General features: G+C 43.3%; 1 protein-coding gene across 1 annotated transcript in view; it reads right to left on the bottom strand.

Moving 5' to 3' along the window:
* Positions 1–13407, bottom strand: part of NEO1 (neogenin 1) — a 284110-nt gene that overhangs the window by 15848 nt on the left and 254855 nt on the right. Inside the window, exons 23-24 of the mRNA XM_036736497.1 lie at positions 11934–12002; positions 3365–3512 (exon numbers count right to left, since the gene is read on the bottom strand). Coding sequence (XP_036592392.1) covers positions 3365–3512; positions 11934–12002 — 217 coding nt within the window. The remainder of the gene's footprint in view (positions 1–3364; positions 3513–11933; positions 12003–13407) is intronic.

The raw sequence follows: 13407 nt of genomic DNA, 5'->3' as shown, positions 1-13407 counted from the left end.
CAGCGAATGACTATGAGACGTAGGGACACAAACACACTGCTGATGGAGCATGAACCGATGTAGCTACGACGTAAAACAACTGGAAGTTAACTCGAACCCTCTGACCCTCTAATTCTAATGTTGGGAATGAACCCCAAGAGGCAAATGTTTCATGTATGCCAATACACTCACAGCGGCGCTCTTTGTAGGAGCAAAAAACTGGAGACAAAGTGTAACACGATGATCAGGATGGCTGGTCAGACTGCGGCGGGTGGATGGAAGGCTAGCGCGCTCATGCGCTGTAAGAGGAAGTTGGGAAGGTTGGTACGAACTGATGCAGAACAAGGAGAATGATGCGCACAGTGAAGGTTAGAGCATAAGGGAAAACTAAGCAAAGAAAATAGCAGGATTCAGATGGTTCGGGATGTTGAGTCTGGTCTCAGAGAGCTGAGGATGGCCACCTTCATCCTACAGTGACAGTGCATAATGGCAGTGACTGCTGTCTATGCTGTCACTGTCAGCTTTAGTGGCTGTGTTGGCTTCTCAGTGCAGGATGTGTGCGCGCGCACATGTGTGTGTGTGTGGGGGGGGGGCTGAGAAGGGACAGTGGTTTTAAAAACAAAATCCATCTCTGAAACATTTTATAAAAATGTGAATGGTAGTGTCAGCAGTGCTAATGTTCAGAATGAGCTGAGTGATGCTGCTGAAGAATGCTGAGTCAAATGAAAGGTATTATGGGAACTATGGACTTACAGCAAGCAGGGACCTTGAGGATGTCGTCAAGCCTCCTCACTCTACAGATAAGGAAACTGAGGCACAAACAGGTTAAGAGACTGGCTCAGGGCCACAGAACCAGGGTCTGTGGCAGAATTTGAATGTGGGTCTTCTCGACTCCAATCCAGGCCACTTCTCTCAAAAGGCACTGGGCTTTTTTTTAAGTGATAATGAGGAGAAGATAATCAAAAGGAGTATCGGACTGTTTATGAATATGAATGTGATGGTAATACAGAAGTCAGAACTACTTAACTCTTATTTAATTTCTGTCTTCTCTGCCAAGAATGATGATCTCTGGACTGGAAAAAGCGGAACATAAATGATGACCTGGGATTTAGAACCCAAGATAATCAGAGTGGTCATAAGAAGGCGAGTAGCTGTTCTTCAAGTCATAAGACAAATGGTTTCCAAAGATACTGAATTGGCAGATAAGCCTGCTAGGCTACTGGCAGAAGAGCAAAAGCCTCGATTTTCCAAAAGGGTAAAGACAATAGAGTCTATGCACTAGAAGCCAGTGAGTTGACTACAGTCTACGGTTTCAACGTGACTGGCTGGGGATTAAGAATTGTTCTGCATGGCTCCAGCAGGAAGACTTAGGAGGAATGGATGGATGCTGCAAAGAAGCACATTTCAGTTTGATGTACTGAAAAACCTCTTCATTGTCAGAGCTATCCCAAAGTGGAATAACATGTGCTCTGGAAAGTAACAGGCTCACCTTCACTAAAAGTCTCTGAGCAATTGGTAAGGTTTAGACTAGACCGCCTCTGGATTCCCTTCTAACTGAGATTTTGTTGCCTGTTCTTTAAGACAGGAGATACAAGTTAGCTGGGTCTACAGATTCATCTATGTGTACATATGCTACCTAGTCTTTTTTAAAATTATGAGTTTACCATAAAAAACATTTTCATATACAAAGTACAAAAGAAAAATAGGATTATGTGTGAAACTACAAACCTCTATTATGTACACCTCATTGTGAAAACCTGTATTTATAACAAATTTGATATGTTATTTGCAAAGCTGTCTAACTTATGCATTTCCTTCTGTTCTCTTTTGTGCGTTTAAAAATGCTTTTAATAATCCTCTTTTCTCTGGGAGTCAACATTACAGGTAGAAACACCCCCTCCCTGTCTGTCACTGTCTTCTGACAACTATATATAGCACTTAGTCTTTTACTAGCTACTTTCTAACCTATAGGTTGTGTGCATGATGTCCAGTTTATCTGCTATTTTCAAAAAGAAAGCATGATGGATACATCTATTTGATTTTAGGTTTGAGGTAAAAAATGGAGCTCAAGATTTCAAGCATTGGCAATGGAACTATAGTAACTGTTAAGTTTATAGGAACAGATGAATCCGAGTCACCAAATGTAGAAGATATCTCCTAAAGAAAGGGCTTAAAGTAGAAAGAAGTTTCATTTTAAAAACTTAAACAAGATGGAGAAAATGAGAGATAGCTAGCAGAATACATGTCAAAGGAGACCAAGAAGAGGTGCGTATTCTCTCCTGGGAATGAGTCCAAGACCAGGAAGCAAAAAGAAAGGTGTAGAGGCAAAACAGAAAAGCCAGAGAGAGATTCAAAATAATAACTCAGAAAAAATTACACGAAGCTACCACTAGTAACCTAATAATCATCCAGAAGAAACTGTTTTTAAACATTTCTGGTACTTTTAAGCAGCACACACAGAATCACTAAAGGAGGATGCCAGGCAGTGGGCTTAGGTACGTCAAGGTCTTGGGTGGAAAGTCAAAGACTTAGGTTGATGGTTGTAAGGTTACATAACTGCAATCCAAGTTGAAGGTGACTGAAAAAAGTTTCTTTGTAGAACCAATCCCTTTCTAACACAGGGCCCCAATGACAAGGTCATTATGCTGAAACACCCCAAACATTTCATGGTGCTTGTTGATAAGACTCTTCTACCTTTTAAACCTCCTCTTCCTAATCTTACTTCGGGTCCCAAAATCACACAGTAGGCCACTGAAGTATCATTTACCCTAACATCTAGGAAATAATTTATAACTGATGCTAATTATATGTAACTTTTATTTATTAATACAAGCAGTTTTTCTAAATATTTGTTAGAAAACATTTTGTTTGCTGAGTACTTGAAAGGAATACAACTGTTTCTTTAAAAATATTTTAAAACTAGTTTATATTGGCCTTTACTCCATTAGGTGAAATGTGTAAGATTTGACTGTATCCTAGAGGTCACATACTTACATACTCACCCATGGCTTTTTAATATTTGGTGTACTTTATGAATATGTATGCAGAAATGAATTACTACAGGTCCAAAAATATCTAAGGGGAATTAAAAATTTTTTCTTATCAAATTATTCAGGGATGAAATATTGTAGTAATATATGTTAACTTATCAACTGGAATGAATTTTGTTGCTCCTCCACACATCCCTAATGAAGTAACTCATAGGCAAACTGTACTTTGATGGCACCCATCCCAATGATATAAGTATTCCTTCTCTTAATACAGATCGCAATTTATTCATGTATTATCCTCCTAAGTGATTCTTGTCTACACTGATCCTTCCACCTCCTCCCTTCTCCCTCTTCCCCAGCTCCAACAAAGCAGTGGCAAGGATGGGAGTGCTTACTTTTTCTGGTGCGAAGTGGTGCGGCGAGTGCAGAACACAGCAATGATCACCACCACCACGATGGTGAGGACACCGATGGAGACGATGATGACCAAGAGCATGTTACTGTCTAGAGAGGACGTGGGACTTCCATGAGGACTGTTACTGCCTGAAGGGAGGAGGAAGAAGCATGTTAGTTAATGTATGGGGGAATCTTGAACACCATTAGGACACTGAAAAGCCTATTAGAAAGTTTTCCTACACTGTCCTACTTGAACAGATAAAGTCCCACACCTCTGGTATTTTAGAGCACAGAGGCTGATTTTACAGAACTCATGCCACAAATCAAGCTATATTTTCACCGACTTTGGAAAACAGAATGATAATAAACTGCCAGCAGCATGTACATATCACTTTATGGTTAAAAAGGTACTTAGTTCTGTGCTCTCGCTTGGCCCTCACAATAACCCTGGGGTAGCTGTGTAAATATTATCCCCATTTTATAGCTTTCACAGAATGCTGAGCTGGAGGATACCTGACAACAGACCTTCATGCAGAGATGTGACCATGTGCTGCCTATGCTCAAACTCCTCAATGGTCTAACTTAGCCAAGTTCTTTCATTTACCGTAGTGTAATCTGATTGGGTCAGAATACAAGGGCAAGCTTAGGTGCTCATGATTTGGATGAGCTGAAGTGGATAAAATCTGTTCTGAAAGTTTATCACCCCTAGGAGGTGACACATAAAGCACAGGGGAGCTCCATGGCAAGCCTGGTGGCAGAAGGCTCCCAGCCTCTGCATGGATCTGCTCTCACTTTCAATAGCCCGATTCTCTCCAAATAAATACAGGAGGCTCAATATCTCAGTTTCACTTTCTGGCCAGTTTTCTCTTCTCAGACTTAGTCCCTGAATGCACTGCACTGACTTCCAAAACTATGTTCTGCACTCAACCACTGCCTCTTCTAGCACTGGCACCACACCTAGGCTGACTTCCAACTATCTCCAAATCACATCCATATGTCCCATGGCTACTTTCTGAAACTCCTGTGGAGCTATTATCATTAGCTCCCCCTTTAGATTCCCTTCCCTTCTTAGAGCTGCAGCATTTCAAGGCCCTGGCAAATGGCTCCCTACTGGCTGCTTAAATCATGTTGCCTGGTCATTCATGGCACTCCACAACTTAGCATCCTTAACATTTAGTCACATTGTGTGCCTTCACGAGTGCTGTTTTCACCAAATTACATTACTCACTGTCTTGAATACATTCAGACATCTTCTACATCCATACTTTTATTCATGCCATTTGCTAAGACTAAGACATCCCCCTCCCAATTTCTGTTCAACGGTAACCATTACTTCAAGGAAACTTTGCAACTCCCTCTAGGAAACGTTCCTTGATCTCTACAATAGAAATTCATTATTTTATTTCTTAGGACTTCACGTGGTATTTTATGTACCTGCTATGTACTCAGAAGGTTATTAAAAATCTGTTGTATGAAATGTGTACACACAAACACCTCAAATTTATGCGATAATCAATATGAACTACAGCTCCTAAGGCTGAAAGAAACACTTGACCTCTTGGGTACTGCTGAGATTCAGTGGGATAAAACCCATAGTTAGAACATGCCTCTGAATGAGTAGACATTATACAAAAGAAACTCAATTCTCTAATGTTCAGGTGTGTCTATGGCCTTATTGGTTTGGAGGTTCCCTTCAATGTTCCTGGTCCCAAAGTGCCTGTGCATCCTGTGTGCCTCTTGTCTCTCTCCTTCCATGAATGTACCACATGTGCTGGGTGCCTTCTCATGACATTTCAAGGACGTGCATGGAGCCCTTCCACTGTCCACTGCCAGTCAGTCAATAGGCATTTATTAAGTCTTTACTATGTTCTTCACTGTGTGAAGTGCTGAGGAAGAAAGGAATGTTAGAAAATGTCTCTTCCCTCAAGGAGCTCGCATTCAAATGAAGAAGACAAACCAGGAAATACCTCCTGCAAAAGATGGGACTTTAAGGAAGCCGAGAGGTCGAGGTGAGATGACATCATTCTAGGACAGAGATCAACCTGAGCAAAGGCCTGGCGACAGGATATGAGGGAGTTGTGCTCTATGGGAGGACTGTAGAATGCAGGGAGGAGAATGAGTGTAAACAGAGTGGAAAGGTGGGCAGGAGCAGAGTTGATAAGTTTTAAAGGCCAGAGGGAGCATCTTCTATTTGATACAAGGAGCGGGAGGGGAGGGTGGGCACAGGGTCACACACACTACTGCTGTATGCAGGAGACCAGCTGGAAGGCTGCTGTGACGGATGGTCTAGGTGGCAGAGGTCACGGGGGCCTAAACCAGGGCTGTCGCTGTATGATGGATGGGGACACAAGGGAGAGAGGCTCTAACAGCCTGGCTGTGTGGGGTGAGCCTGAGGGACTGGGAGGTTCTGGGGAAGAGATGAGTTCTGATTTGGACATATTGAGCATAAGACTCCTACAGGATGTCTGGTGTAAACGTTCCAAGGGGCAGATGGTGATGCATGACTACAGTTCACGAGAGCCCAGGGTAGCAACTGGGAACCACCTGCATAGAAACAGAAGCTGGTGAGATTCCCCAAGAGGCCAAATATTGAGTAGCTGAGACAGAGCCAGTCAGTCGGGGAGAGGAAGAATCACATGGTTAATGGGCATGGCATGGATGAAGAAGTGGACAGGTGACCAAGAAAGGATGGTCAGAAAGAAGAACCAGGACAGGGTATCATGAAAACCCAGAGAGGAGAGAGAACCTGGGAGGAAGGAAGGATCATAAGTGTCAAGAGGCAGTTAAGTGGCACAGTGAAGAAGGGGGCTGGGTCTGGAATCTGGAAGACCTGATTTCAAATTCAACCTCGGACACTCACCAGCTTTGTGACACTGCAAGTCATGTCGCTGTCTGCCACAGTTTCTTCAACTATAAGATGTGGATCAAAATAGGACCCATCTTAGAGGGCTGTTGTAAAGATCAACTGAGATAACATTTGTAAAGCACTTGGCACAGTGCCGGGCACACAGTAGATGTTACCTTTTCCCCCTCAAAGACTGCAGAGAAGCCACAAAGCATGAGAACTGAGAAAAGGCTACTCCACGCTGGCTTCTTTTTGGATCACCCATTTCCCTCATTGCACCCTTCGCTCTTGCTGTCTTCTGGAGCTCCAGACCACCTGCCCTATTTCCAGTCTGCTCTTCCAGCCACAGTCCAGGGAAATAAGCCTCGTGGGGATGCAATCAAGTAGCTGGACAGACACAAATGATCTTGTTTGTACAGGCCAAATGACCTGGCCACAGACTGGATGTGGATATATAGGGTGAGTGTGAGCCAGGAGTCGAGGATGACTCCAGGGTGGGAGCTGGAAAATGGGGACAATGGTGTTGCCTTCAACTGCAGCAACGGTAAAGTTGGGAAGAAAGGGAAAGGTAATGAATTCTGTTTTGGATAGGCTGACTGTGAGATGCCTAAAGGATATCCAGTTTAATACGTTCAAAACGCATCTGAAGATGCAGGGATGGAGCCCAGGACAAAGACACAGCACTAAATATACAGATGTAGGAATCATTTGCATAGACGGGCTAATGAGTAAACAAGGGGCAAAGCCAGAAGAGGGCCTAGGGCAAAGCCAACAATCAGAGGGATGAAGAAGCAGGAAAAGAGACCAAGAAAGAGGGGTCAGACAGTCAGGGGAGAAGAACCAGGATAGGAAAGTTTCATGAAAACCCAGGGAGGAGAATCTGCGAACAAAAGGTGGTCAACAGCATCAAACACTGCAGAGTTCAAGAAAGATGAGGACTGAGTACATTTGGCATTTAAGAAAAGAGTGAGAACTTTGGAGACAGCAGTTTCAATGGAATGATGAGGTCCTTCCCTTGCATTTGCACAGGCTGCCCCCACAATGGCCAGCTTCCCTTCCCTTTCAGGATCCTCTGCTTCTTCCAAGGCTTCGGGGAGCCTTCCCTGGTTCCCTCATTGTTAGTATGCTCCCTTTCAGTTCTCTGTTATTTACTTAACTGCTTGCATGTTGTGTCTCCTCTATTCCAACCTAACATAAACTCTACAAGGGAAAGGGCTGTTTTTAATCCTTATCTTTGTAACCATATTGCCTAGATCATGGAGCTCAGCACAAAGTAGGTGCTTAATAATGTTTGAGTAACTGAATTAATGTACAGTACATTAGTTCAATGACCTATTTTCGTTCTGTCCTCTCTGGTCTCCATGCCCAGACTCACATCATCCGAGGCCCAGGATGCTCTTTCACCTCTTTGCTAAAACCCCACCTTCTTTGAAGGAGTAAGACAAGTTTCTAACACTTCATTCTACATACAGGCTAGAAACATACAACATAGAAAGGTGAACTTTTCTAAGGCAAAGCACATGAATACTAGCAAGACCTTGGAATTTAAAGTTGGAAGGAACTACTCATCCTCTGGTCTACTGGTTTAGTTATCCTGTTAAAATAATTAGTTAGGCATGCCCCGCTGTCGACAAAGGCTGCTGCTTCTCTTTCTACATGGTCTGCATATATAGATGGAAAATTTGTAAAGCACCTACTGTGTGCTTAGCCACAAATCTGTGCTGAGCTAAGCACTGGGGGATCCGAGAGCAAGAAAACAAGATGGTCCTGACTCTTAAGGTGCATATATTTTAATGGGGAGAAAGTAGAAAGTTGGGGGCAGGGGCAAGGCAGTCAGTGTGGAGCCATTGGGATAGTGTGACAGGCTGGAAGTGAACAGCATGGCAGATGTATCTGGTGATCTGGTACTTCTGAGCAAGGGCTCGATAACTGTTAAGTCTTGAATGATCCATTCTAGACCTTCCCTGGAAGCAGAGTCAAGCTCCCTGGCCTCTGGTTTGCAGCAGCTGGTGGCACAGTGGAGTCAGGTGCTACAGCAATGTTACCAAAGATGATGATGGTTATTTTTTTGCAAAACTGGATGTTTGCCCTCAATCTTGTGGTACCTCTCCCATTTTTAATGACCTTTCCAAATATCATTGGCCGTGGCTCAGCAATACCTCTCCCACTTCTTTTAGGACCTGGGGATGTAGTTCATCTGATTCAGGTGACTTTAATAAATCATGGATCTATTAAAAAAATCAGGGATGACTGGGTGCTTTAATACTGTCTCCTTACTCATCTTGAGCATCAAACCTCCTTCATCATTTCTGTTCTGTCAGAGCTTCTGACTTGAGAGGGAGGGGGAATTAGCATTTATTAAGCGAGCACCTACTATGTGCCAGGCACTATGCTAAGCACTTTTTACATATATTACCTTATTTGATCCTCATGACAACCTGGGGAGGTAGCTGCTGCTATTGTCCCTGTTTCACAGTTGAGGAAACTGAGGCAGACTGATGTGAAATGCCTTGTCCAGGGTCACACAGCTGGTCAGCACTTTTTCCTATATGCTCTCCATGTCCTCCTTCAACCTCCACCATGGTGCTCTTCACATGGCACACATGTCATAAACGCTGAACTGAACTGGTTCACGTTGCAGGTGAGTGGTCTATGCTCCTTTTGTAGCTGGGGAGCCCAAAACCTTTTCTATAGAAGAATCTTTTATTCTCCCAAAGTGTTAAGACCACTGAGTAGCAACTGATGTCATGGCAGAAGTGAGGGAAGAGGAGAGAAGCTGTTCTCTCCAAAGTTACTGCTCTAATCCTGCTCCTTCCTGGCCTCTCTGCACCGTCTGACCCTGCAGACCGTCCTCACCCCCAGGATCCTCCTCCTCCTTCTCTGAGCCTCTGGGACGCACCTACCTCTCAGTCTCCGTGTTCCTGCTCCTTTTGCTTTGATGGATCATCATCCGTATCATGCCCTCCTCTTCACTCTGAGCGCACTCCAAGTCTATTTCCTGAGGTGTGTTTTTTTCTCATATTTTTTTTCTAGTTCACTTTCTTGGTGACTTCAGACGCACTGGGTTACATTATCTCCGTACAGATCTGTTCTTAGATCTGTACCACATTTAAGATACATTTAAATTTATACTATATTAAAAGTGCAGTAAGACTTTTGGGACACCTGTATCTCCATTCCTAGTCTCCCCACCTCAGCTCCACATCACCATTACTGGACAATCTGAATGCAAAGTCTCATAGGCAGAGCAACACATCTAAACAGAGGTCATCACCTCTCTCCCCAAATCTATCTGTATTCTGACCTTCCCTATTTCTGCTGAAGATGCCACCATCTTTCCAATCCCTCAGGTTTGTAACTTGGATGTCATCTTTAATTCTTTATTTTAACTTAACTCACCTATCCAAATTAGCTGCTAAGTCTTTCCTCTACACCACCTCTTGCCTCTTTCCCCTTCTCGTCCCTTCCATGGATGCCAATACCCAAGTTTGGGCCCTCATCACCCCCTGCTCCTGACATAGCCTCCTCCTTGCTTTCCCAGCCTCCAGTCTGAAGCTTTCCAATCCATTCCATGCTCACCTGCTGAAACGAGCTTCCTAAAGCACATGTCAAATCATGTCATGCTCCTGTTTAAGCACCTCTAGTGGTTCCCTATTACTTCCAGGATCAAACACAAACTCTAGCACTGAATCCCTTCACAACATGGCTCCCACCTTCTTCTCCAACTTTACTGTACCCCAGTCCCCCTCATACACTCTTGAATCTAGTCCAACTGGCTTTTTTTGCTCTCCCTCTCTCCCCACAATAGCACTACATATTCCTGGTCTTTGTCTCTGTGTTGACTGTCCCCAAACAGGGAATGCTTTGCCTTCTCCCTGCCACCTTGTGGGATTTCTATTTTCCTCCAGATCTCACATATCCCACATTTTGCATGAGGGCTTTCCTTCCTCCCTACCCCACCCCCCCGCAGAAGCTAACACCTCCCCTCACAAAGCCAACTCAAATATATTTTGAATGCATCTATTTAAGTGAATGTTGCCTCCCCTGACAGAATGTAAGCTCCAGGAGGGTAAGGACAGCTTAAATTTCATCTTTATTTTTCTGGTGCCTACGGCACATAGTAGGCAGCTAAATAGCTCAGTGTATAGAATGCTGGGCTTGGAGTCAGGAAAGGCCTGAGTTCAAATTTGACTTCATTCTTACTGGCTGTGTGACCTTGGGCAAGTCACACTCTGTTTGCTTTAATCCACTGGAGAAGGAAATGGCAAACCATTCCAGTATCTTTGCCAAGAAAACCCCATGGACAGAATGGTCTACAGGGTCATAAAGAGTCAGACATGGCTGAATGACTGAACAATAACAACATGGCACATAGTAGACATTGATTAAAAGAATGTTGATTAAGTTTAGTGGTAGCATCTTAACTGAAATAAGTTCACGGGAGCAGCTAGTGATCCTGCATTGAACCAGATTGGGCATTGAGATCAATCCATCAACTGTAACTGACCAGTCAAGGAGCCTTGGGTTAAGAGTAAATGCAGAATGCTTACAGGACTCAGTAACAGGATGTTACAGTTGGAACTGGTGCAGTATGTGCATGACGTTATTAGAGATATCTCCTGAGTTTGCTGTCTTTTATCCTATCAAAGAGGAATCCCTAATTTCAGGACTGAAAGAGTCATGTTGTCTTAAATTAATCAAAGTGTGGGTCCCCTGGAGGGTAGGAGGATTGAATTAAGCAGTTTTGATTGAATGCCTCAGAATGTACCTTGTCATTAACATTCTAACTGGCCAAGAGAAAAGTGGCATTACTTAGCTGCATGCTTATTGGTCAGCCTCAGCTGACCTCACCTGACCAACAACACTGACCTGTGTAGAGCAGCAACTAGAGCAGACCCAGACCACTATGATGGGCTCTAAAGCAGGGCTTTTGGTCATAGAGTCTTTTGGCAGTATGAAGCCTATGGACCCCCTTTTCAAAATAATGTTGTTTTAAAAAATTTGTAATAGGAGAGGTTAGTGAAAATAAAGATCTATTTTCTTCCCATCCAAGTTCTGACCTTGAAATCTATCCATGAACCCCTTGGAGAAGGGGCAGTTAGTGGGAACCAGGTTAAGAAGCCTTGCTGTCAAAGGAGAGACAAAGGAAATGGGAGCTATTCCCTCGGGAGCATTGAATGTTTTATTATTATGTTACAGGGAACATAATACCACCAACTGGGGGTAACACACTACCAACTCTTAAGAAAGAAGCATATTAAATACAGAATACCTGACGGAAGGGGCATATTATCGTGGAAAGCTCACTACCCTGAGTCCAGCTCCGTAACTTCTGTGTGCACTTGAGAAAGTCATGGAACTTCTTCAAGCCTCTGTTTCCTCATCCACGAAATGGGAACAAGACATACCCTGCCTAGCTTCTGAGGGCAGCGAGATGACTATGGGAGATAACATGTTTTAGACAAAGATGTGACGTTATGGGAGACAGCCTGGTAAAGAACACTGGCTCTGAGTCACTAGTCCAAGGTCACAGAATTAATTATTAGGAAAACTGGGATGGGACCCCAGGCTTTCTATTGATGATCTTAACTTAATATTCTGTCCTTGTGGGAGTAGGTTATCAAATGTTTTTGAACATGTTCAAGTCCAGGCCCTAGAAGAGGCAGCTTCATGACACAGAATTTCTCTTGTGCTGATCTGAGCTGGGGGGCGGAAGGTCTTACCACTTATCGGAGGCTTGTAATCAGATCCTGTGTCCGGCAGCCTGCTTCCTTTTCCTGAAGACCCTGAAGCTGAAGAAGAAACCAAGCAGTAATCACTTATTGAGTGGATACAGCACATTCCACAGCCTGATAGCAGGCTGACAGGCTTCTACGATTATTTTTCACCCAAGGATCCAGGGAGTACAGAGGTGTACATAGATGGAAAGTGTATGTTTTTTATAGAACAGGCACTACGTAGGTTTTACATGTGTGGAAAGGCTCTCACATGGAGCTCTATTACTCTGACATGCAGAAGGGACTTTCTGGTACAGTTTGGGAGAAATTTTACATGGTTGTCAAACATTCCATAAAGACTATACAGGGAATGAGACAGTCCTTATAAGGAAAGAAGGTACTAGTACAAAAAAGAAGGAAGGTCATCACTCGGTTTTGTGTCTTAGTGTCTGTGACCCTCTTTTCTTGGGAACAACAGTCTATGGGGCCTGTCAAAACAGGACAAGGTCCTTCCCCGTACCACCCTAATTTCAAAGTAGTCTAATACACTCTAAAATAACGTAAAAACTCTAACAAGCAAAGGAAATCATTAGAAATGAATTTGTGGACCAATCCTGATTTTTACAATGCTACACTATAAAAGCTGTTATTCAGCACGTTACCACCCAGCATTCCTGATATTACTAAATTAATTCTTAGAAACCAGTCAATAGCAGTGTAAACACACTTTGGAGGAGGCTTGATAAAAATGGGAACTTAAAGGCATCTCTGACAACAACTCTCCATGCATAATAAACCTAGAAGGAAAAATTATATTTCCCCCCAACACCCACCCCAAACATCACATAGGCAGAAAGAAGCAGCCTTCAGAAGTAAGAAAGAACATGTTTATAGAAAATCAAACAACTAGAAATGTACAAAGTTAGAACTCTTTCTGAAAGGCAGTAGGTAACTGGGACGTTTGTTAAATAAATCCAGCCTTGAGATTGACAGAAGAAGCCATCTTTGAATCACTTAGTAGAATAAATCTGAGTCTCAATATTTTCCATTAAAGCTAGGGTTTTGTAGCTTGAATGTAGAGAAAGATGAATTTCTTTTTTAATTTTGGAGAAATGGGGGAAAGTGTCCTTGTACTGGAAAACTCATTCCCTTTTGATTTTACTCTCTCCCTCCCTCCTCCATACCATCTTTAGGTTTGTTGTTCTGTTACCAAGACTAACAAAGATATCTACCTCCCTGGAAGAGAATTTAAGAGTCTGAAACGTGAATGCATTTCTTCAAGACCCTAAGCTCTGAGTCTTTCTCACTTCTATCAGAAACCCTTCCTTCCTTCCTTCCTTCCTTCCTTCCTTCCTTCCTTCCTTCCTTCCTTCCTTCCTTCCCTCCTTCCTTCCTTCCTTCCCTCCCTCCCTACCATACTGCAAAACCCACTTCACTATGAAGCTCATAGACTGGACCACAATAGGTCCCTGCCAAGCTC

Source organism: Trichosurus vulpecula, chromosome 8, assembly GCF_011100635.1.
Source record: "Trichosurus vulpecula isolate mTriVul1 chromosome 8, mTriVul1.pri, whole genome shotgun sequence".
Taxonomy (NCBI): Eukaryota; Metazoa; Chordata; class Mammalia; order Diprotodontia; family Phalangeridae; genus Trichosurus; species Trichosurus vulpecula.
The sequence above is the reverse complement of the archived record's forward strand: the minus strand, read 5'-3'. Positions and strand labels throughout refer to the sequence as shown.